At 40.8% G+C, this 23,245-nt stretch overlaps 1 protein-coding gene across 4 annotated transcripts; it reads right to left on the bottom strand.

Annotated features, from left to right (window-relative positions):
- Positions 1-1,374: 1,374 nt before the first annotated feature.
- On the bottom strand, positions 1,375-22,243 carry LOC100345689 (pantetheine hydrolase VNN2). 4 transcript variants are annotated; one of them, XM_008263532.5, is made up of 9 exons: positions 22,096-22,228; positions 17,466-17,719; positions 16,417-16,648; positions 16,164-16,294; positions 14,106-14,298; positions 11,593-11,881; positions 9,828-10,201; positions 8,779-8,949; positions 1,375-4,232 (listed from the first exon to the last, which is right to left on the bottom strand). In XM_008263532.5, exons 3-9 carry the CDS (start codon positions 16,627-16,629, stop codon positions 4,041-4,043), a joined length of 1,563 nt encoding a protein of 520 aa, XP_008261754.3. In that variant the 5' UTR covers positions 16,630-16,648; positions 17,466-17,719; positions 22,096-22,228; the 3' UTR covers positions 1,375-4,040. The 4 variants fall into 4 exon arrangements, with proteins under 4 accessions (XP_008261754.3, XP_017200868.3, XP_008261757.3 ...); XM_017345379.4 differs by having other exon boundaries at positions 17,466-17,722; positions 22,096-22,198; XM_008263535.5 differs by lacking the exon at positions 17,466-17,719 and adding an exon at positions 21,373-21,463 and having other exon boundaries at positions 22,096-22,192.
- Positions 22,244-23,245: the final 1,002 nt, after the last annotated feature.

The following is a 23,245-nucleotide window of genomic DNA, read 5'->3' as shown; positions in this document are numbered from 1 at the left end:
GTTCAGAGCTGAGATCATGATAAAAAACAGACACATAAACACTTGAGAACCGTGGACTTTATAGGTGCGATTTAAAATCTTTTCAGCATCTCACCAGACTGAACTAAGCACATACCAAACATACCTTGTGGTTAGAAGTTGAGGGTTTTTTTTTTAATATGGTAAGATTATCACTATTACGTAACGTACGCAAGACAAAGAACTTTGCTCAGGGAACATACCGTATAGTGTTGTGGTTGTGTTCTTTTCAGACTAGTCTACAGTCCTACTTACTCAAAACAAACCAAATAACCTTGACCTTTATGTAAGTACCTTTACTGATGTTAGTAAGTACCTCTGAGTTTGACACACATCAGAATTTCTGAATATCAGATACCAGTTCTCTTGTTTTATTTCATGTGAAAAAACACGTCCTCTAAAGCAGAAGTCCTCAGCTCCTTGCATATGTGAATATCACTGATGTAAGCACATTGTTCATTTACATGGGTGAAATATTCTGTTTACAGCAAAAGGCTACCTCATAGTTGACACATAATACATCTCTATGCTGCTCCAGCCTTACAGATGGCTGATAACTCTCTGGTACAAAATCTTTTTATCTGTATTATAGATAACAATTCACAACTGTATGTTGCTTGCAAACACTTGTGAATAATGAAGCATCTTGTTTTAGTTAGCAGTCTCCAAGCATTTCCTTAAAAGCTATCATGTATGGGCAGTCTTCCAACTTAAGAAAAACAGAACACAGAAGCGCTCCTGGAATAGCTTCTTTTTCCCAAGAGTGGAGGGACAGGAAGGGGTAGTAGGAAAGAGGAGGGGTTGGTATAAGTACGTTCATGCTGGGCAAAGAACAATAAAAGATGCCCATCTCCTTCATTTACATGTCTGTGCTACCCTTAAACCAAGTGTATTTCAGTATAATAACCCCAGGTACATAAGCAAGCAACATCAACCTACCAAGAGTGAACATGAAGTGCGATGCCATTTCTAGCTACTGGCAGGGAAAGGGTTTATGTGAAGCATCTGTTTGTAGGGGTTACTAATTGTGGGGCAGCATGTCTGTGAATTATGTTGTCTCTTGACCCCATCATCATGTTGACATAAATGTAATTCCTATAAAAAAAAGATGCGCTATTAGGCTTTTAACCCTATGAGTTATTCATTAGCTATGTGGCTGATTATAATGGAAACATTTTTATGCTTGCATATTTAGTCTTTATTAGACTAAACTACAATGGAAAGATTTTTACCTGCTTATAACTTGGAAGTTTGGCATGCAATGTAAGGAAGATCAAGAAATATTATGCTGTTAGCATCAGTCCAACTCCAAATACAGGATATCTTTATTGCCAATAAAAAAAAACTTAGACAAAATTTTTGTAAAGATTTATTTATTTGTTTATTCATTTATTTGAAAGGCTGAGAGAGAGAAAGAGAGAGAGAGAGAGAGAGAGAGAGAGAGAGAATCTTCCATCCACTGGTTCACTCCCCAAATGGCTGCAACAGCCAGGGTTGGGTCAGGGTGAAGCCAGGAGCCAGGAGTTTCATCTGGGTCTTGCATGTGAGTGCTGGGAACCCACCGCTTGGACCATCTCCTGCTGCTTTCCCCAGGGCATTAGCAGGGAGCTGGATCAGAAATGGAGTGGCTGGGATTCAAACTAGTGCCCTTATGGGATGCTGATACTGCAGGCAGAAGCTTAGCCTTCTACACCACAGCACCTCCCCCATTATACAAAATTTCAAAAAGGAGATAAAAGACAGTTATTAAAGAAACTAGACTCTGACACTTGACAGGTTAGAAATTAAACAGCTGGTCCCTTGGGTACATTTCCCTAAGTTATTGCAAATCAAACTATTGGGTTGTTTGGTAAAATAAATTTCCTAGGTGATTCCACTGTGGAATGATGGGTTGAAATGTCAAGGTATAAACCATTCTATGATTGAGCTTAAGTATTCTTCATTTTCCTTGGGTCTTGTGCTTCTCTTTTGTTTTTGAAAGAATTGAGGCCCAGCTGACAGCTCCAAGTCTGAATCAAAGAACAGTCCCTTAGACTCTATATCATACTTGGCCGGCGCCACGGCTCAATAGGCTAATCCTCCGCCTGCGGCGCTGGCACACTGAGTTCTAGTCCCATTTGGGGCGCCGGATTCTGTCCCAGTTGCTCCTCTTCCAGTCCAGCTCTCTGCTGTGGCCCAGGAGTGCAGTGGAGGATGGCCCAGGTGCTTGGGCCCTGCACCCGCATGGGAGATCAGGAGAAGCACCTGGCTCCTGGCTTCGGATCAGCGTGGTGTGCCGCAGCGGCCATTGGAGGGTGAACCAACGGCAAAGGAAGACCTTTCTCTCTGTCTCTCTCTCTCACTATCCACTCTGCCTGTTAAAAAAAATTTTTAAAAATAGACTCTATATCATACTCAATTCAATGGGCTTAAGGAGAGCTGTTGACTTCTGGTCAGCTGTTGATTTCTTTTTAACATCTATACTTCTAGAATGGAAACATCATTGCCCAAGTGTCACAACACACAGCAAAACCATTGTGTAACATCTAACTTCCTCCAGCAAAACCTGATAAACCTGAAATGTTGCATACTTCATGAAGACAAAAGAATACACAACTTTGACAATTATGTGATTTGGACTATAAACATACATGTGTGTTTGCTACAGCTTTAAAATACTATCTTTGATATCCAAGTACTGAATATAAGAAACATCTAAGCTCTTCTCAAAACTAAACACAAAGCTTGGCTTAACCTTCATAACCCTTCTCTTAACGGTAACTACTACATTATGAAGATAGTCTTAATTTCCTAATGAATTTTGGTAGAATAATCAAATTGAATCCATGAGATTTATGATAATATATAAAAAACAAACCATGTCTCAATTACTTTTTCATGTAGAATTGTTGAACTTAAAAATAATTTTGGAGACACAAAATGAGAAAGCTACCTGGAAATCTGAAGTCATTTCTTCAGCTGTAAGAATATCTGTATTAAATTAGAAGTAACAAATTCACCACTATCCTTCAAATAGCATGGGATCCATGTATTTTTTAAAGTACACTGTCCAATGTTCAAATTGTGTTATAATTAACTTTCATGGAATTGGTGTCATGGAACTTGAGCCTGTTGATTGGAAACTTAGCCTTCAAATGGAACAAATTAGGGCTGTGAATGACCTGGTCCAGTCCTTTGATATGAACCTAGAATAGCTGTCGTGTCTTCTAGTACATCTCAAAACAGCTGTCACTATTAAGGTATACTTCAACATGGCCATCTGGGGCCGGCACTGTGGTAAAGCCTCTGCCTGCAGTGCCGGCATCCCATATGGGTGCCAGTTTGAAACCCAGCTGCTCCACTTCTGATCTAGCTCTCTGCTATGGCCTGGAAAAGCAGTGGAAGATGCCCCAAGTCCTTGTGCCCCTGCACCCACGTGGGAGACTGAAAAGAAGCTCCTGGTTCCTGGCTTCAGATCGGCACAGCTCCGGCCAATGCGGCCAACTGACCTGCGGATGGAAGATCTCTCTCTCTCTCTCTGCCTCTCCTTCTCTCTCTGTATAACTCTGACTTTCAAACAAATTACTTTACAAAATACAAATTACTTTAAAAAAAAAAAACAAAACATGAGCATCTGATGAGCAAGCAAATTTACCTCTAATCATTAGAAAATGAGATGAGCTCACATTGTCTTTAAAGTCAGTTTCTCTTCAAGTACACAGCTATGAAAGTCTTCACTCTGTGCCCTCACACCCAAGCCTACAAAGTCTCATAGCATATAGGGCTGGAACCCTATTTCACCCTCATTTATCCAATTCAAACACCTATGCTGTTTCTGTTGTACCACAAAGCACTATTTCAGAGAAGCCAAAAAAGGACACGATTATCAACAAACTTAAAAATAATCTTTAAAGACAAAAATACTTAAGAATTACTTGTCTATTCTACTGAGGTAGCCCTTCAAAGGTTCTTAGCAGACTTGGGAACCTGATAAACACATTTAGCAACATGTATGATGCAAAACTGAGCAAGACAGAGGTACCTTACAGCAATACAATATTTTGAAAATCTGCAGTCATTAGGACAATGAAGATTAGCAGGTAAGGTATTGCTGAATTGTTGGTCCCAGATGATTTGTAAAGTGTGTCCTTTGTGTACCACCTCCCAAACAGTGACACTGTTAGGATAGGCCCAGATAATCCATTCTTATTTACCAAACGCCCATCTTTTAGCACCTAAACAAAAGATGAGAAATGTAGAGTCAGTATTAACTAAAATACACCCGGCACACAGAAAAATAATTTTGAAACCATTCTATATATAATGGTTAATTAAATCATTCCTGCTTGGGGAGCAAGGAACAAGCAGGACTGGCTATTTTAAATGTAATAAGACTAGAATAATTCAAGAGGGTCCAAGATTTGAGTTTTAAATGTCATCAGTAATGAAAAATCAACACATGTAGCAGCAATAATTCATTGAGTACAATTATGAGAGATATACATCACATTTTTCCCTCAAGAAGTTTAAAAGTTATCTGGTGAGACTGAGCAGACTGTAAACATAGAGATAAATCAGGACACTCATACATTATAAGTAAATAGACAAGTGCTTAGGAGGTCTCAGAGGGAAAGAGTGGACTGGTGCTGGAGAGAGACACAATCCACAAAAGAAGGAGCAGTCTGGCAGAAGCCAATGTGTAAAGTGGAAACCAGAGCACCGAAGGTTCATTTTGAGACAGAAGTGTGTGTGACAGGTCTAAGCAATGTGCTTTCTCACTCTGGTTTCTTTAGCATCAAGGGTGTGCTAGAGCCAGTGGGACATGGCTTATAAGAACAGATTGCTAAATTTCCACAAACTCTGAAGCTATATGCTTAACCAGTCATTCTTGAAACTGATAGTTACAGAATGGGAATTGGCAAATGCCATAAATCAAAGATTTTTCTTGATCTCTGCAAGTGATATCCCAGTGGAAAGAATGGGGCCATCAAAGAAGGAGGTACCTTTCTCTGAAGGGAGGAGAGAACTTCCACTTTGACTATGACCCTGTCAGAATAAGATCGAAGTCAGTGAACTCAAAAGGCTTCCATAGCCTTGGCAACTCATGACTAGAGCCTAGGGAGATTACTGACGCCATAAACAAGAGTGTCAAATTGTTAAGTCAACAACAGGAGTCACTGTGTACTTACTTCTCATGTGGGATCTGTCCTTAATGTGTTGTCCAATGTGAAGTAATGCTGTAACTAGTACTGAAACAGTATTTTACACTTTGTGTTTCTGTATGGGTGCAAACTGATGAAATCTTTACTTAATATATACTAAATCTATCTTCTGTATATATATAAGATAATTGAAAATGAATTTTGATGTGAATGGAATGGGAGAGGGAGTGGGAGATGGGAGGGGTACGGGTGGGAGGGAAGGTATGGGGGGGAAGCCATTGTAATCCATAAATTGTACTTTGGAAATTTATATTTACTAAATAAAAGTTTAAAAAAAAAAAAAAACAAAGATTTTTCTTTTCTTCCTCAGTAAGTGGGTTGTTAAAATTTATAGCACACTAGGGGAGTGCAGGACAGAAGTCAGGCCGCCACTTGAGACACCTGTATACCATATCAGAATGTCTAAGGTTTGAATCTTGACTCCACTTCCAATTCCAGTTTCACCCTGGGAGTCAGGAAGTGATAGCTCAAGTACTTGAGTCACTGCCACACATGTGAGAGATCCTGACTGAGCTGGGGCTCCTGGTTTCAGCCTGACCAGCTCCAACTATCATGGACATTTGGAGAATGAATTGGGGAATAAGAAATCTCTCTCTCTCTCTCTCTTTCCCTCTCTCTCTCTCTCTCTCTCTCTCTCTCTCTTTCCCTCTCTCTCTCTCTCAGCCTTTCAAATAAATAAAAAATTTTTAAAAATGTATAGCACACCACTGGCTAGAGCAAAGATTGGCAAAGAAGAGAGTAAGCCACACAGCCAGAGGAAGGTGAAAATCAGGTTGTGAAAATCATGAATGACCAGGTCCACCTGAAGGCACACAGGATTCTCTTTAGGTGATTTAAGAGTACAAAACAGTTGAAGACTAATAGAGGGAAACATGAATAGACCAACAATAAGTAGAATAAGAACTTTAAAAAGTAATCCATCTGGGAAGTATCACTATGCTCCTAAAACTGTATATGTGAAATACCTGAAACCTATATAACTTAAATAAAATTTTTAAAAAAATCAACCCATCAGTTTTGGGCAGAACAGTTTGTATGGGAAAGACTGTGGAACTTGGGAAACAGGTAGTTCATAACTGGAAGAAGACAAATATTCTAGAAGGCAGCTGTTGTAGTTCATTTCTCACAAAGTGCCTTCACGTGCATTATCATATTGGGTCCTCACCAAACCAGTGAAGACGGTATTCTTTCCTACAGGAAGGGAATTCAGAGTTTAAGTGACTTTCCTATGCTTATGCAACTAGTTAGTTGCAGAGTTCAGACTGTGACAGTGCTTCTGATAATACACTAGAATTGCCCAAAATGTTAAAGCAAGATATTTCCACATTTGTGGGCATGGTCAGCAACACTCCATCCTTTAAGCATAAATCTAGGGATGTGTAGGGAAAGAACACAAAATAAGAGTGCTGAAATCTCTGCATTAGTATGTTCCTCTAGTGATGTGGAAATCTTTGCTGGGAGCATGTCTGTCAGTCAATGACACTGGGGAAATACTCAAGAAGACATGTGAGCCTGTAAAAACTTATCACTTAAATTATTATGACCGGTCTTTCTAGAAACAATATGTTAACAGAAGAGTCACATTCTGCAATGCTCCCAGTGAAAACAGTTTTTAGAAATACAGAATTTTCAATGATTTTATTTGTCTCTTTTTTAAGCCTGGGACTGAGATATCTGTGCTGCACATTGGGCTATCTGAGTTTGATTCCCGACTCCAGCTTCTGACTTCAGTTCCTGCCGATGAGGCAGCCATGATGGCTCAAATAATTTGGTAGTCTGGACAGCATTCCTGGTTCCAAATTTGAGCCCTAGTATGGACATTTGGTGATTGGACTAACAAATACGGGAGTGCTCTCTCTTTCTTGTTCTCTCTGCATCTTTCTTTCTCAAATAGATAAATCAAATTATAAAATATTTATTTGATTCTCTGTGAGGGAAGTAACCTCCTGGATGATCTTCAGATCCCTAGCTCTAAAGAGGAGAAGCACACTGCCTCAGGCTGCCCTGGTTCCCTGCAAAGCTTCTTCATGATTGCCCAACCCTTTCTATTTAAACCTGTGCTAATCAGACTTTTAATCTGCAGTCTGTGGGGCGCGCACTGTGGTGTAGTGGGCTAAGCTTTGACCTGCAGTGCCGGCATCCAGTATGGGCACTGGTTCAAGTCCCAGCTGCTCCACTTTCAATCCAGCTCTCTGCTATGGCCTGGCAAAACAGTGGAAAATGGCCCTGTGCTTGGGCCCCAGCACCCACATGGGAGAGCTGGAAGAAGCTCCTGGTTCCTGGCTTTGGATTGGTCCAGCTTTGGCTGTTGTGTTAATTTGGGGGAGGGAACCAGCAGGTGGAGGATCTCTCTCTCTCTCTCTCTCTCCCTGTCTCTGTCTCTATCTCTCTCTGTCTTTAACTCTGCCACTCAAATAAACTAATGAATTTTTAAAATTGAATATGTGTAGGTATGTGTGCATGTGTCATGTACCCACAGGGTCATAATTCTAATTTCATATCAGCTTAGTTACAGCCACTATCATTTGTGAAATAAATATCTGATTTTCTGTCTCTACAAGTGACAACGGCAATTAAAATTTGGTAAGCAAATACTCTTCAAAAAATGGCGCCTCAAGCTCAGAATTTGAGGGTATGTTGTTGTGTTCTTCCAACCAAGTGTCATCACTAGAATTAGCTGGCAGAAATTGCAAAAGATGACCACAAAATACTCTTCCCCCCAGGTTCTTTTGCAATGTGGTTTTACAGTTCCTCCCATAAAGAGGTTTATTTCTCTACAACCTGTGGTTAATGAGACATTTGAAAATCTGGTGCAGGAGGATTTCTGCAAAGAATCTTCCCATGATGACTTTCATTTTTGATGTTCTTGGGGTCATTCAACTGACATGTGAACAAGTCTAGGTTTGCTGAAAGAAGGGAGGCCACAGGGAGAGAAGGCCTCAATTATCTAAGCCATCCAAGACAAGCCTATCACAAATTAGCCAGCCCCAAGCAATTCACTGGTTAGTGTCCGATGCAGTGAGCGCAGCCAACATTAACTGAGCCTGTCTTTGACCAAACAGCCTCGTTACACTGAATTCAAATTGCCAATCCACAAAATCAGTGCTGAAAAAATGGTCAATATTTAAAGACATTATGTTTGAGGTTTTATTTAAACAAATTTTTAGAGGTAGTCAGAGAAAGAGGCAAACAGAGAGCTCCCATCCACTATTTTACTCCCCAAATGTCCACAAAAGCCAAGGCTGAACCAGGCTGAAGCTGAGAGCTGGGAACCCCAATCCAGGTCTCCCATGTGGGTGACAAGAAAACTATTTAAATTTTCACCTGCTGCCTCCCAGAGTCTGGATTAGCAGGAAGCTAGAATCAGGAGCCTGATCCAGGAATAGTTGAACCCAGGTATTCCAGTGTGGAATCAGCATCTAAACCATTAGACCACAGTCTACTCCCACAACCATTAAGTTTTGAGGAAGTATGTTACATGGCAAAATTCAGCTAGTAGAGTTGCCATAGCCTGTTCTATTTAGCTTCCGTGACCAGATAAATACTTTGAAAGCCTTACTTCAAATTTTCCAGGTGATAGATGAATTCCAGTGAGTAGAACTTCAGGAAAAACATACTCTGTTCCAAATGTGCCACTGAGGGAGAACATTTCAAATCGTGTAGAAGCAGTCTCTACTGGCCGTCCACATGTGGTCAGATTAGTAGTTTTACATTTCAACATTGTGCATACCTAAGTGGACCAGATACAGATAAAAGGCAATGAGTTATATCTAGGTTACTTGTACTACAACTGTTGACTTGGTTTTTAACCACAGCAAGGTATAATTTTCTTTCTCCATGAAGGGATTTGAATTATGTTTTTACAATATTCTACTTTACTGGAAAAGGGAAGTGATGTAAGAACTTCCTGGATAGGAAGTAGATTGAAGAAAAAAGTCACTTTAGAATTAGACTTAAACCTATGATGGCATTGAGCTTACTGAAGTGCAGATCTTTGGGCAACAGTAGCAGTGAAGTTGAGCAAATGACTAAAATGTTAACCATTCCTACACCTTACTTTCTTTTCTATATCCTATTGGTTAGAAGATAGTAGGGCATGAAATACAAAAAGAAAACACAAATTCGTAGCTAACAACCTAGAATATAGTCACATCATAAAAATATTTAATTTGTAAAGAATTAAAAGTTTAAGACATTTACTTAGAAGAAAAAAACTAGCATAAATGTGGCATTTCTACTTAAGTTGATTTTACAAGTGAGAATAAAACCATTTGTGCTCAGATACATTGGAAACCCAAGACTTGAAGCCTACCAAAATATCCAAATAAGTTTGTCAGTCAAATAGAAAGCCATCACGGTCAGATTAATAATTTATTTTAAATGTACACAAGCAATCAGATTACACAAATACTTATTTCAGATTACAAATATTTCATTAATCCTAGTATGTATGAGAGAGAGAGAGAGAGAGAGAGAGAGAGTGACTGATTGTTAATGCCAATACCTGGAGACATGCCAAAAGAGCACTTGATTTCCTGGAACAAGCACGAGAATTTAACCTAGAATTTACTGACACCCAAACACTCCTTTCTCTTGAGCTGAGTTTACCTGCCAGTATTCTCTCCTCCTTCGGCCATGAAATCCTGTAAAGGCTCCTAGGACATAAATTTCATCTGCTTCTTTTTCTAGCACTCTGTAGCTTAAATGACAGCAGAGCTCTTTTTGACAAATTGTAATATTTCCTGCATTTTCAAAAAGTTCTGTAAAATTGAACTCGTCCCGAGAAATAAATCCTCTGAAAGTGTCTTTCTGTACTGAGAATGGTCTGATGGCCATGGCATAGGCACTCCAATTCACAGCTGTTGGGTAGGAAGAAGAGGTTTGGGGATGTGAATCCACCTCTGAAAGGAGGAGCTTTCCCAAGTCTGTTTCCATGTCATAGTGGTACACTTTGGGAGAATGTGGTACATAGATGCCACTCCCTGCAAATGGAAGACAGATCTTGTTAAAAACAACAACACAGAAAAACCAAAACTACCAAGTATCCCACCAGATACACTGACTGGGTATGTGATCAGGTCACCATATCAGTTATTAGGAGAATACACACAGGCTTCCAGTTACATTGAACATTTAACTACTTCTCTTTTTCCTATTTCCTAGTAGAAAAAATTATTTAGAAATGTTCAATGTTCTCAACTCAAAGTTTGAAATAATAGCATTTTGCATTAGCCTTGTGGAAAAGTAAATTAAATATTAAAATCTTTATATTCAGAAATTTCTGAAAGGTAGGAAAAGGTAATAGAAAATTCTTTCCTTTTCCCCACCATTGCAATTTTTGTATAAAATTCTTCAACACTCCTCTCTCCAATAGATGGATCTAATTGTTTCTCTTGAGTGTGGGCTGGACTTGTTGAGCCACTTCAAGTGACCAGAATGTGTTAGAAGTGATGGTAATGATGAGTCAGTCATAAACAGCAATATAACTCTCTTTCTCTCTCTCTCCCTCTCTACCCCTCTCCCTCTCTCTCTCCCTCTCCCCCCTCCCTCTCTCCTTCTCTCCCCCTCTACCTCTCTCTCTCCCTCTCTCCTCCCTCCCTCTCTCCCTCTCTCTCTCTCTCCCTCTTTCTCTCTCTCCCACTCTCCCTCCCTCTTATCATTTACTCTGGATGACATCAGCTGTCATGTCAGCAGACTACATCCTGCAGCCCTATAGAGAAGCAAATGGCAAGAAACAGAAATGGGGCCTCCCACCAACAGCCACTGAGGAACTGAGAGCTCCTGCCAAAAGTCACGTGAGTGAGCCCTTCTGGAAGCAAACCCAGCAGCCCAAGGCAAGCCATCAGATGACTATAAGCCCAGCTAACAGCTCCACTATACTTGATGAGACAGCCAGAGCCAGAACCACCCATCAAAGTCACTCCCAAATTTCTGACCAACAGAGGCTGTGAGATGACAACTGTTTATTGTTGTAAGCCACATTTACTTTTAACTTCTAGGGTTATTTGTTATACATCAGTGCATAAGCTATACATTTCCTGGTCTTGGTCAGTTTAGAGCCTGTGTCTGTTCAGTTACCTGCTTGGCCACTTGCTATCTGGGTAGCCTACAGTAAGTTACTTGCATTCTCAATCTCTTAATGTTCCTACTCTGTATGTTGGGATGTTAAATTAAATGAAATAATACACATAAAGTTTCTAACACAACCATAGCTGTTATAATCAAGCATTAGCTTTTCATTTCTTGCACGTAAAAGGATTAAAACATGAGGAGTCTTGACAAAAAGCAATAGATTTAGGTGGGTCATATCTGAGGCATTAGTTTCACTATATTTAAAAGTAGAAACTACAAGATTCACCTGGCCATGCATTACCTGTCATATTTAAGCTGACATGATGTGTATTGGCCACAAGAAGATTAACTCTCATTCCCATGGCCCAAGCTGAATGGAATTCAATAGCTGTCAAGAGGGGCAGAACATTCATCCAAGCTGTAGGGAGCAATATGGTGTCCACATGGAAATCTTTCACCAAGGTAACAGCAGGATCATGGAAGAGTATATCAAAACATGTGAAAATGCCAAACTTTCCAAATGTGGTGTTGAAAGTTACCAGCTCTGGTTTCTCAGGAACATCAAACTGAGGTTCAGAGTATAGGTGGTACTATAATAAATGCATAGAACAAAACTAGTGGAGTCTTGTTGATTTAAGCGATAACTCATAAAAACCCTCCAAATGTAATAGCAGATTTAGTAGGATCAACAGCAGGAAGTCTTCAAGGAAATTAACAATCTGGCAATAGCAAATACATTTCTGAGGAAGATGTGGAAGAATCAGCATTATATATATCTATAGCATCTGTCTCTCACACCTTCCAAAACACCTCTTCATAAATCTCAAAGACTATGAGATTCCTGAAAGCCTAAGACATGCACTGTTCTTCCTGTTTCCCTGGTTTCTAGAAACATAATAAATGCACAACAAAAACCTGTGATTCAGATGAGGGTGCCATCTTCTCCTTGGTAGTCCCATCCAAAATAATCTCAAATGCTCTTACCCAGCTTTCAAAACTATCATGGAAAAAAATATTCTGTTTAACTACTCCTGATTTCTTCCAAGTAACCTACTCTAATATTAAAAATGAGGGTAAGTAATTAATCAAATATTCTGCAATGTAGAGAATGCTAAGTGTTGACCAAGAGACTATTAAAACCTCTATTTTTATCTAAAAAATAAATAAAACAGAACTAGTGTTTAAGACAGATTGACGAAGGTACTCTTATTAGATCCACCTGTCAGAAACCATGTACAATTCCTGAGGTGTTCTGAGGGGAGAATGAGAGCCTCCCAGGTTAAACGAATGAACACAAGCTCCTCAAAGCAAGTACTTGACTTTCATTGCACTGTGCCTTCTGCAGTTCACCTAGGCTTGATTAAGTGGCTTGACAAACTATGCAATCACTGGTAACTAAATCAACCTTTATAGAATGATCTAACAGTTGAAAATGATTCTTGCAGAGAAACTCATACTAATAATGTAAATGCAGTCTCTCAAACAAAAGAAAAAGGGAAGGGCTAACATTTCTATTCATAGTATGAAATAAATTTTTAGGACAAAATGAAAGTCCCATTATGTGTGCAAAGAAATTGCCCAAACCTGCAAAATTATGATGGAAACATTTTAAAGTGTTGTATTTTATTGTTAAATACATAAATTAATACTCTAAGGACTCACATTAAAATCAAAACTGTTTATATGAAATATGTGAAATGTGTTGTCATATAATTTTTTTAAAAATATTTTAATAATTATTTCCAGTGGGAGGCCATGATCAAAATCATTTGAAAACCATTGGTTTGGGGCCGGTGCTGTAGCTCAGCGGGTTAATGCCCTGGCCTGGGGTGTTGGCATCCCATATGGGTGCCAGTTCTAGTCCCACCTGCTGCACTTCTGAGCCAGCTCTCTGTTACGGCCTGGGAAAGCAGTGGAGGATGGCCCAGGCCCTTGGGCCCCTGCACCTGCGTGGAAGACCCGGAGGAGGCTCCTGACTCCTGGCTTTGGATCGGCGCAGCTCCACCGTGGCGGCCAATTGGGGAGCAAACCATCAGATGGAAGACCTCTCTCTCTCTCTCTCTGCCTCTCCTCTCTCTGTGTAACTCTTTCAAATGAATAAATAAATCTTAAAAAAAAAAAAAGAAAACCATTGGTTTAATGTTACTTCTCTTAATTAACATTTATATTTTAACTGAGATCTCCAGAAGATAGTTTCTCTACTCAAAAAATTCTGTGGCTACAATTAAAGATGCTTGGGAAACTGTGAGGGAAGAGAAGGGACGGTGGACGGTCACACTGCGTGCGCACCACACATCCATCCTCTCTCCCCACCCAGGCTCAGTACAAAATTATGACTAAAAGGTTATTTTATTTTTTCGATTCAGAATTTAAAATAAAAATATTCTGGTTTGATCTTACAGCCACAAAACAATAATTAAACTAACTGGTGTAGAAAATAGAGTATTTTGTGATTTATAGAAAATTAACAATCATACAATTTCAAAACAACTTTATACGATTTCAATGTTAAATGAATTAATTTTACAGTCACATTAGTATCTTTTACATCAATATTAAAGTTTATTATTTTCATATACAGAAAAATATGCTTTCACTTTGCTAACAGGTCTATTCCAACATTTTTTCCAATTTATATTTTTAATAAGATGACTTTTTTGTTGCTCACTTTCATAAAAAGTCTGTGGCAAGATTGCACGTATGTACCGTTGGTAATGTCATAGTGTGCTATATGGGGAATAAAGGCTGAACCACTAAACACAGCATTCATCACCTTAAAGCAGACTCCATTGGACAGGCCCACCTCTCTCTTACCTTATGATAACGTGCCACCAGTTTTCCCTCTGAATCGTACACCACATTGGTATTGTATTGATAATAGCCATTATGAGGACATGTGGAGTCATGGGAATTACAAGGCTTCTTGTCTCCAATATTTGCCAAGACATAGATAGAATTGTTTTTGGCCAGGCAGCTGAGTCTTGCTTGTACTGGTGTGTGACCAAATCTAAAAAAATTTTCATGAAGGCATTTCAATTTTTAGAAGTATTTCAGTTACTTCATGAGGAAACTATAACAGTAAGAACCTAAGTGTAACTGAAGTCAACATAAAAACTATTTATAAATGTATATTTTAAAAAGCCTGACGTTATGCTTAAATTGATGAATACCTTTATGGGATATCCATGGCTTAGTGATTCATTACCCTGTATCACCCACCACTGGTTTGCTCTCTCATGGATCATTCCACCAGAATGGAATATGCTTATTCTCGCCTTTCAAAAGCAAAATAAAAACGTTTACTCCAAATATTTCTAAACACCCTAAAAGAATGGGGCCAGTGCTGTGACATAGTGGGCTAAGCTTCTGCCTGCAGCACTGGCATCCCATATGGGCACCGGTTCTAGTCCTGGCTGCTCCTCTTCTGATCCAGTTCCCTGCTAATGGCCTGGAAAAGCAGGATGGCCCAAGTGCTTGGGCCTCTGTCTCCACATGGGAGGCCCAGAAGAAGTGCCTGGCTTCTGGCTTTGGACTGGACTGGCTCCAAACCTTGCAACCATTTGGGGAGTGAACCAGAAGATGGAAGATCTCTCTCTCTCTCTCTCTCTCTGTAACTCTTTCAAATAAAAAAAATAATTTTTAAAAAATCTATGCAGCTATTGGCCTCTCCTTTTCCCTAAAAGAAAGTTTCTTGAAGATACCATAAAGAGTGTGATCTTAGAAAAGGAAGGATAGGAAGATGGAAAATTCCACCATCATGTACCTGGACAGTCCACTCTTGGGGTGGTCAACCTTTCTAGGGCTGTGCAAAGCCATTTCCTGACACCCTTACATAAACTTCAGAGTCATCAGGAGGCCTGAAACAATGTGGGATCCACACTCTCCCATCAAGAACTTAACCGAAAAATGCTTAAGCTTAATTCGAGGTAAAAGAATGCGGGAAAGGTAAGAGAACAAAAAACCGTGAGAGGAGATAAGAACCAAGAAAGAATGAATGGAAGTGAGCCCCTATTACTGTTAATAGAGAAGTGTGCAATCTGTGCATAAATCAATCAACTTCAAGGCAAAATAGACAACTTTTTCCCAGGAAAATTAGCTTTATGAGCCTGGGAAATGCAGTTTCAAAGCATAAGGTCTTATATTTCACTAGAAAATATAAGGTGAGGTCTTTCTGACTAGCCCCATGAGAGAGAGACAACAAAACAGAAACACAATTCCTTCACCAGAGAAATTGGGGTGTTCTCCTAATGCAATCCACTGTCCATTTCAGACGCTGTTGTTTGTATTCATGAGATCCTCTTCTGTTCATTTTCCTTATAAATACCTTGTTTATAATATTTTCTCCAAACATAATAAAGACATTCAATCATAAACAGGGGAAGGCATTTGGCACAGTAACTAAGACACTGCTAGACACCCACATCTCTTATCGGAACGCCTGGACTCAAATCCTTGCCCCACTTCCTATCCAGCTTCCTGTTACTGCACACACTTTGAGAAGCACCAGATGACTGCTGAAATGCTTGGTTCCCTGTAGCCCACATGGGATACTCAGATTGAGTTCCAGGCTTCAGGCTTCAGCCTGGCCAGCCCCAGTTGCTGGGGTCATCTGGGGAGTGAACCAGCAGATGGGAGATCTCTGTCTTTTCTCCTTGTGGCTCTGGTTTTCAAATAAATAAAAATAAATAAAACTTAAAAATAAAATATTATCAAATGGTATCTAAATACAATTGTTTAAAATCTAACATCATGATAAATACAACCATAATATACACCACATGTATGAAATTCAGCATCAATCATTTTGCTTTGGTGAACAAGCACATTTTAGAAAATCACAGCACTTGTGCACAACTAGGAAAGTTGAAGTACCTGTGGGGGTCTTGACATGGGATCCAGTTCACCTGAGGATCTGGGATATCCTCCAGATAAGGGAAAATTGTTTCTCTGGTAAATTTCCACCCATAAAGTGCATCTTCTGGAGTCACAATGATTCGAGCATTCTGTTCACAATGGATCAAGCCAAAATTATTTTCTATGCACAGTAGAAATGATTTAACACTCCAATCTTGCACCAGTTCTCATGACCTCCCACAAATTCTGATTAGTGGAAATTAAAGACTACCTTCCCTGCTGCCTGCTTAATCGCACTCTCCAGAATATCTATATTCTTGTTCATGAGAAGCAAGGCATCGTCTTGAGAAACAGGCGTTTCTGTTTTCTTTGGCAAAACGACGGCATGTTCATACACTGCAGCTACGAAAGTGTCCAGAGCACCGACACGCAAGCTGATCAGGGCAAAAACTGCCACGCGGGTTGGAAAAGAGGAAGTGATCATGGCCAAGGTTTACTGATTCCTGAAAGCAAAAGTAGCGTTCATGTGATTTTACAGAGGGGCAAAACATTTGTGCTAACATATGACTGCCAGCTACTGGGGTTTTGTTTTTATCATGTTCTGAACACATTATGCCTGACCATTTCTGGGGAAAAAAGTACTGCTGTTCAATGCATTATCAGAAAGTATCACTATGATTGGGATAGATGTACCACCGATAAGGTTTAACTTCAAATACCCATAAGATTCACATGTAAGGGTGGATGTTTGGTGCAGCAGTTACGATCCCACTTAAGATGCCTGCATTCCTTATTGGACTGCTGGGGGTTTGAGTTGCAGTTCCACTCTCCACTCCAGCTTCCTGCTAACACACACCCTGGGAGGCAGCCAGTAGAGGCTCAGGTACTTGGGTTCCAGCCAGCCATGTGAGAGATCTGCACTGAATTCTCAGCTCCTGGCTTTGGTCCAGCCCATTTTGTGCTATTGTAGACATTTAGGAGTGAGCCAGCAGACGGGAGACCTTTTTCTGTCTGTCTTTCTCTGTCTTGCTAAAGTAAAATAAATTTTTTTAAAAATTCAAATACAGTACAATTTTACCTCGTATTAGAAAGAAAATGGTAACTGTCCAGTAAAACATCAAATCAAAACAAACATTTCACTTATTAAATTAAAAAATTTGGCAACAATATTTTTGCTCTCTTGAATGACTTTACATCATTTATTTATCGAAGACAAGTTTCAAAAAAATTTTACTGCCAGAACACACCGCAGAACAAATTGAGAATTTACCCAAAACAAAGACAAAAACAAATTTACCCAAATTGTTAACTCTGACTTACCCACTGCTCTTAAAGAGTAAGAATGTAAGCCACACAAAAGCGGATGGTTGTGTCTGGTGCGTTCACTATTGAAACTTTAGTGCATAAAGCACTGATCCCGCAGCTGCTGTTCCCTAGGCCAGGGGAGAAAGACTTCCGCTTTGGGGTCCCAGGCCTCTGTGCACTGAGCTTCCTTCCTTTCTCTCTCTTCCTTTTACAGAGGTAGATGCTCAGAAAACAGAAGTGTCTGGGCCTGCTGACAAGGGAGTCCATCTCTGCTACAACAAAATATATAACTTTGCTTTTAGAGGACACAGCTGCACGTTTAAAACACACACGTGCGCACACACACACACACACACACACAAATACAGTGTGTGACCGCTGACACTTAGGACGTCCATATTCTTTCTTCTTTTCAGTAAAAGTCATTCACAGACTTTTAGAGAACATAGAAGAGTAGAAACAAACAAATAAAATTCATTTTATTTATGTGTGTGTTCCCTCACACCAAGGTTAAAATTCTTGTTAAGGGTGAGATGTAACGGCTATAACTAAAATCTTCGTTGTACTGCATAGAAGTTGCCCTTAAAGGATGAACTTTATTTTACTTGTAGAGAGCAGAAAAATTAAAAAAAAAATCCTAGAAAAATGGTCAAGTTCATTAGTGGAAACTATGAAGCTGTTTTATGAATTTTTAGTAGATTGTCAGTGTATAATTATACTATATATATATATATACATACATAGTAAGTAAGCATAGGTATTAGTAGTAGGAAGAGATCACAAATGTCTTCAGAGTTGAGTTATAATTATACTGTATATATACTAGGTAGACAGATAGATAGACAATGAGTAAATAAGCTTAAGTTATTAGTACAGGTAGAGACCACAAAGGTCTTCAGAGTTTAGAGATCACGTCACCCAGATGCCTACGCAGTAGAGAACAGGAATCTGAAGCAGAAGGACTTGCAGCAGGGTATCCCACTTCTCACTCGTCATTTCACTTTTCCTCTTATCCCTAAAAAATGATGCATATGACTGTGCTCTGTTGTTTTTGTTTGTTTTTGGTGGTTGTTTTTTTTTTTTTTTTTTTTTTTGTGGTTTGTTTGAAAGTCAAAGTTACAGAGGAAGGCGGGAGAGACAGAAGTCTTCCATCCATCCGCTGGTTCACTCCCCAGATGGCCATCTGGGCCAGGCCAAAGCCAGGAGCTTCTAACAGATCTCCCAGATAGGTGGTAAGAGCCCAAGCACTTGCGCCATCTTCTGCTGCTTTTCCCAGACCATTAGGAGGGAGCTGGATCAGAAGTAGAGCAGCCAGGGCCTGAACCAGCAGTCATATGGGATGCTGGCGTTGCAGGTGGAAGCTTTACCTGATATGCCAAAGGCTGGCCCCCTGTGCTCTGTTTTAACATCTGCATCCAAGTGTCTGAACACTTGTGTCTTTCAAGGAAACCAATTCTAAATGACTGCCTTAAGAAGATCACACGTATATTTACTAAGTAGACCAAGTAGCTAAATAAAGCCAAATAAAGAAGTGATGAGGTTGATGCCCTGTGAAAATAATCCACCTTCAGGCAATTTAATATCACATTGGCGGCCGGCGCCGCTGCTCACTAGGCTAATCCTCCGCCTTGTGTCCCCGGCACACTGGGTTCTAGTTCTGGTCGGGGCACCGGATTCTATCCCGGTTGCCCCTCTTCCAGGCCAGCTCTCTGCTGTGGCCAGGGAGTGCAGTGGAGGATGGCCCAAGTGCTTGGGCCCTGCACCCCATGGGAGACCAGGAGAAGCACCTGGCTCCGGCCATTGGATCAGCGCTGTGCACCGGCCACGGCGGCCATTGGAGGGTGAACCAACGGCAAAGGAAGACCTTTCTCTCTATCTCTCTCTCTTACACTGTCCACTCTGCCTGTCAAAAAATTAAAAAAAAAATCACATTGGCAATACCTTATTATCTGGCCGGTGCTGCGGCTCACTTGGCTAATCCTCCACCTGCAGCACCAGCACCCTGGGTTCTAGTCCCGGTTGGGGCACCAGATTCTGTCCCGGTTGCTCCTCTTCCAGTCCAGCTCTCTGCTGTGGCCCAGGAGGGCAGTGGAGGATGGCCCAAGTGCTTGGGCCCTGCACCCAAATGGGAGACCAGGAGGAAGCACCTGGCTCCTGACTTCGGTTCGACGCAGCACCGGCTGTAGCAGCCATTTGGGGGTGAACCAATGGAAAAAGGAAGACCTTTCTCTCCGTCTCTCTCTCTCTCTCACTGTCTAACTCTGCCTGTCAAAAATAATAAAAATAAAAATAAATAAATAAATAAGATACCTCATTATCGCTTTGTTTGAAAGTAGTCAGGTAGGGGCTGGCACTGTGGCACAGCAGATTAAAGCCCTGGCCTAAAGCGCCGGCATCCCTTATGGACGCCGGTTCTAGTCCCAGCTGCTCCTCTTCTGATCCAGCTCTCTGCTGTGGCCTAGGAAAGCAGTGGAAGATGGCCCAAGTCGTTGGACCCCTGCACCCACGTGGGAGACCCGAAGGAGGCTCTTGGCTCCTGGCTTCAGATTGGCGCAGCTCTGACTGTTGCGACCATCTGAGGAGTGAACCAGTGGATGGAAGACCTCTCTCTCTGTCTCTACCTCTCTCTGTATCTCTGCCTTTCAAATAAATAAAATAAATCTTTAAAAAAAAAAAGAAAGAAAGAAAGTAGTTAGGTAATCAGGAAAAGGGAAGCTCAAAGTCATGACTTTTTGGAAGTAAATGAGGCATTCACATTTTATTGTCCTCAAATGTCTTGGATGTTTTTCTCTGTGGCTGTAAAAGATGGAGATGGTGTCTCTTATTTTTTTTTTTTCCTCTGATATAAAATCAAGATGACCAAGTTCCCTTTTTGCTCTTTGGAGGATTTCAAAACTGGCTCATAAACACTGAGATTCTGAATCAGCAGTCAGTAAATGCAGCAGCAATTTAAATATATGAAAATGTTTGCGATGTAAATAAAAAACATCTGTCACAGAGGCACTTGATGTTGCCTTAAATCTTCAGAAGTAAAAGATCAAATTTCAGGACACAGAACCTCAAGAGTTTGCATTTTTCATACTTATAAGGGTGATTGATTGAGAAAGTCTTAAATTGTTTAGTTTAACTCAGTTAAAGACTAAAGGAAGGCTACTTGGTCTCGAGGAACTTTGATCAAATATAATTCACTTCTAACAAGCCCACTTGCTGACTTATATTTTGTGATCAATGAACTTAGCTAAGAGGGCAGAAAGCTAAAATCGATTTAAAATCTTATGGTCAAAGAATCGCTATAAACACAGTCATAGCTAAAATATTCATTTGTGCTTGTGAATGAGATCATTTCTTAGAGGAGTATTCCATTGCACAAGGTTGCACACGTATCACTTTAAAGCCTTCCTCTTTCGACTTTCTCAAGAGTAAGAAGAGTGTAGTTCCAGCTCTGCACTCCGTTTCTGCGAACCTCTATTTCTCATCCAAAACGTCGGTCATCTACCTGCTCTGTCAGCTTTAGAAGGTTGCTCTGAGAGGCAAGGTACAAGGGAGCCCTCTGTGAGATTATGAAGAGAGTGACAAGAACAAACAAAACTGCATGGCAATTTCGTCACGGCTTAATTAATATCACTTCATTGTTAGGCCCACAAAACCACTGCAGTTCAACTAAACACTGAATCTAGTCCACTTGTGGACTGTGTTGCAGATGGAGCAGGGGAGGGATGGGGTGACAGGGAATCTGGGCCAAGCCAGGTATGGCAGGTGAACCCCAGCAGGATGGTGGGGGTGAACCAGGAACACCGAGGGGCTCGCACAAGCTTTCTCTCTCTGAGCCACTGGAGTCCGGCCTGAGTCCTTAGCCACACTGAATCAGCCTCTGTGGCAGAAAGGTTGTGCTTGGGGAGAACCTGCCTGAACTTCAACAAACCTTCAGTGCCCGATTCCATCCAGGCGAGGCAATCCTCTCACTCTAGACTTAGATGGCTGTTGGACTCTTGGGCAGTTCACACAACTGAATCCTGGAGAAATCCAAGAAGGTAAAGATATGTCACAGCCTCGGATTCTCTACTGAATGGAAATGATGGTGCCACATGAAACGGCCAATAGTCTACTGCTTCTGACCCCCGGCAAGAGCGACTTCGTGTGGTTCCAATTGCCCTTCTGCTTTCCTGAGAGTTGAGGACTGTAAATTGCAGAAGTCTCTCTGAAGGGGCAGAAGGCTCCCTTACTTCCTGATGGCCCTAATTTCCTCAACAGAAAAATAGTAACAAGCCCTCCTATTGATAATGTCACCCACGCTGCCAATCATTTACTCTGCCAAAAGTTTATTGCATTCACAATTAGTTTATTTTTTAATAATTCACAAATAAAAATAGTTTATTTTTAAAATCACTTAATTGGATTCAAAGCCTTTGGTAAAGTCAAGAGACTGTCACAACTGAAATCCAAAGGAGCTGCCTCAGAGTCACTGAGGGGTGGTTGTTACAGACATGAATTTGAAAGGGCATAGACAAAAATAAAACTGAAATCTCAGATTAAAAATAGAAAAGCTTCAAGCTGTAGCGCATTCATTGTTTTGTCCAGCAATAGGAGGACATTCCCATAAAGTCACAATAAACAAACATGCTTATAGCCTGAGATAACTACTCACAGATCTCAAGGTGAAGCTCCCTGCTGCTCTGGGTCCCATCTGTTTTCTCTTTTGTACGGCCTGGCCTCCGCTCCTCCAGGCACCCCTGACAACTTTCTGTTTGTGTTGCAATTTCCAGGAGGGCCCTCCTCTCTAGGATGGCACAGAGCCATGTCAGAGGCGCCTGGAGACTCTGGAGAGGGAGTCTCTGTTTGCTTAGTCTGGCAAGTCTGATTTCTGGGCCTCTATTTCCAGTAACTGTAGGAGGCAGGCAACACAGGTCAGGTAGAATGGTGTGATTTCTACTAAATGAAATTTAGCAGGAGAAATACAAAAGCAATAGAACCTAGGCATTCTCTAGCCTGCAACTTCTCTAGAAGTTGACTCTTCTATCTATGTCATATTCTTTCTCTTTAGCACATTACTATTTTACTGTAACACAGATCCCATTCCAGATGTTTTATCCAGGTGGAGGGAACCAAATTTACATACAGTCTGACATCTAGTTATTGTTAACTGACATGGTATGGGGCTTTTTTCACTATAGTTATGAACGAGAGCCATAGGTTAGTAGTGGTTAACATCTAGCAATGGCTAACATAGTCTCCGAAGCCAGAATGTCTGGGTTTAAACATTTCCTAGCTATGAGCAAGTTAGGAGTTCTCACTGACTTGGTTTCACTCATGTGTAAAATGAGATTTGTGCTGCATAATGTTTGCTGTTAATCTTGTTATTGCTTCATTCCCATAAGAAGGAGGCTTGGGGCTGGCACTGTGGCACAGCTGGTTGAAGCCCTAGCCTGCAGTGCCGGCATCCCATATGGCATCAGTTCAAGCCCCAGCTGCTCCAATTCCTATACAGATCCCTGCTACTGCACCTGGGAAAGCACTGGAGGATGGCTTAAGTCTTTAAGCCCTTGCATGCACATGGGAGACCCAGAAGAGGCTCCTGGCTCCTGGCTTTGTGTGGGCCCAGCTCTGGCCATTGAAGCCATCTGGGGAGTGGAAGACCTCTCTCTCTCTCAATATGCCTCTCTCTGTCTGCTATTCTGCCTCTCAAATAAATAAATAAAATCTTAAAAAAAAAAAAAGAAGGAGGAAGAGGAGGCCTTCTATCAGGGGCAATGCTGAGTGCAGCTTTGACTAAGCTCTTCAGTCTTCCTGGTCAGACG

Source organism: Oryctolagus cuniculus, chromosome 5, assembly GCF_051225735.1.
Source record: "Oryctolagus cuniculus isolate XC-2025 breed Fujian yellow rabbit chromosome 5, ASM5122573v1, whole genome shotgun sequence".
Classification (NCBI taxonomy): domain Eukaryota; kingdom Metazoa; phylum Chordata; class Mammalia; order Lagomorpha; family Leporidae; genus Oryctolagus; species Oryctolagus cuniculus.
This window is presented reverse-complemented; position numbering and strand designations above follow the sequence as displayed.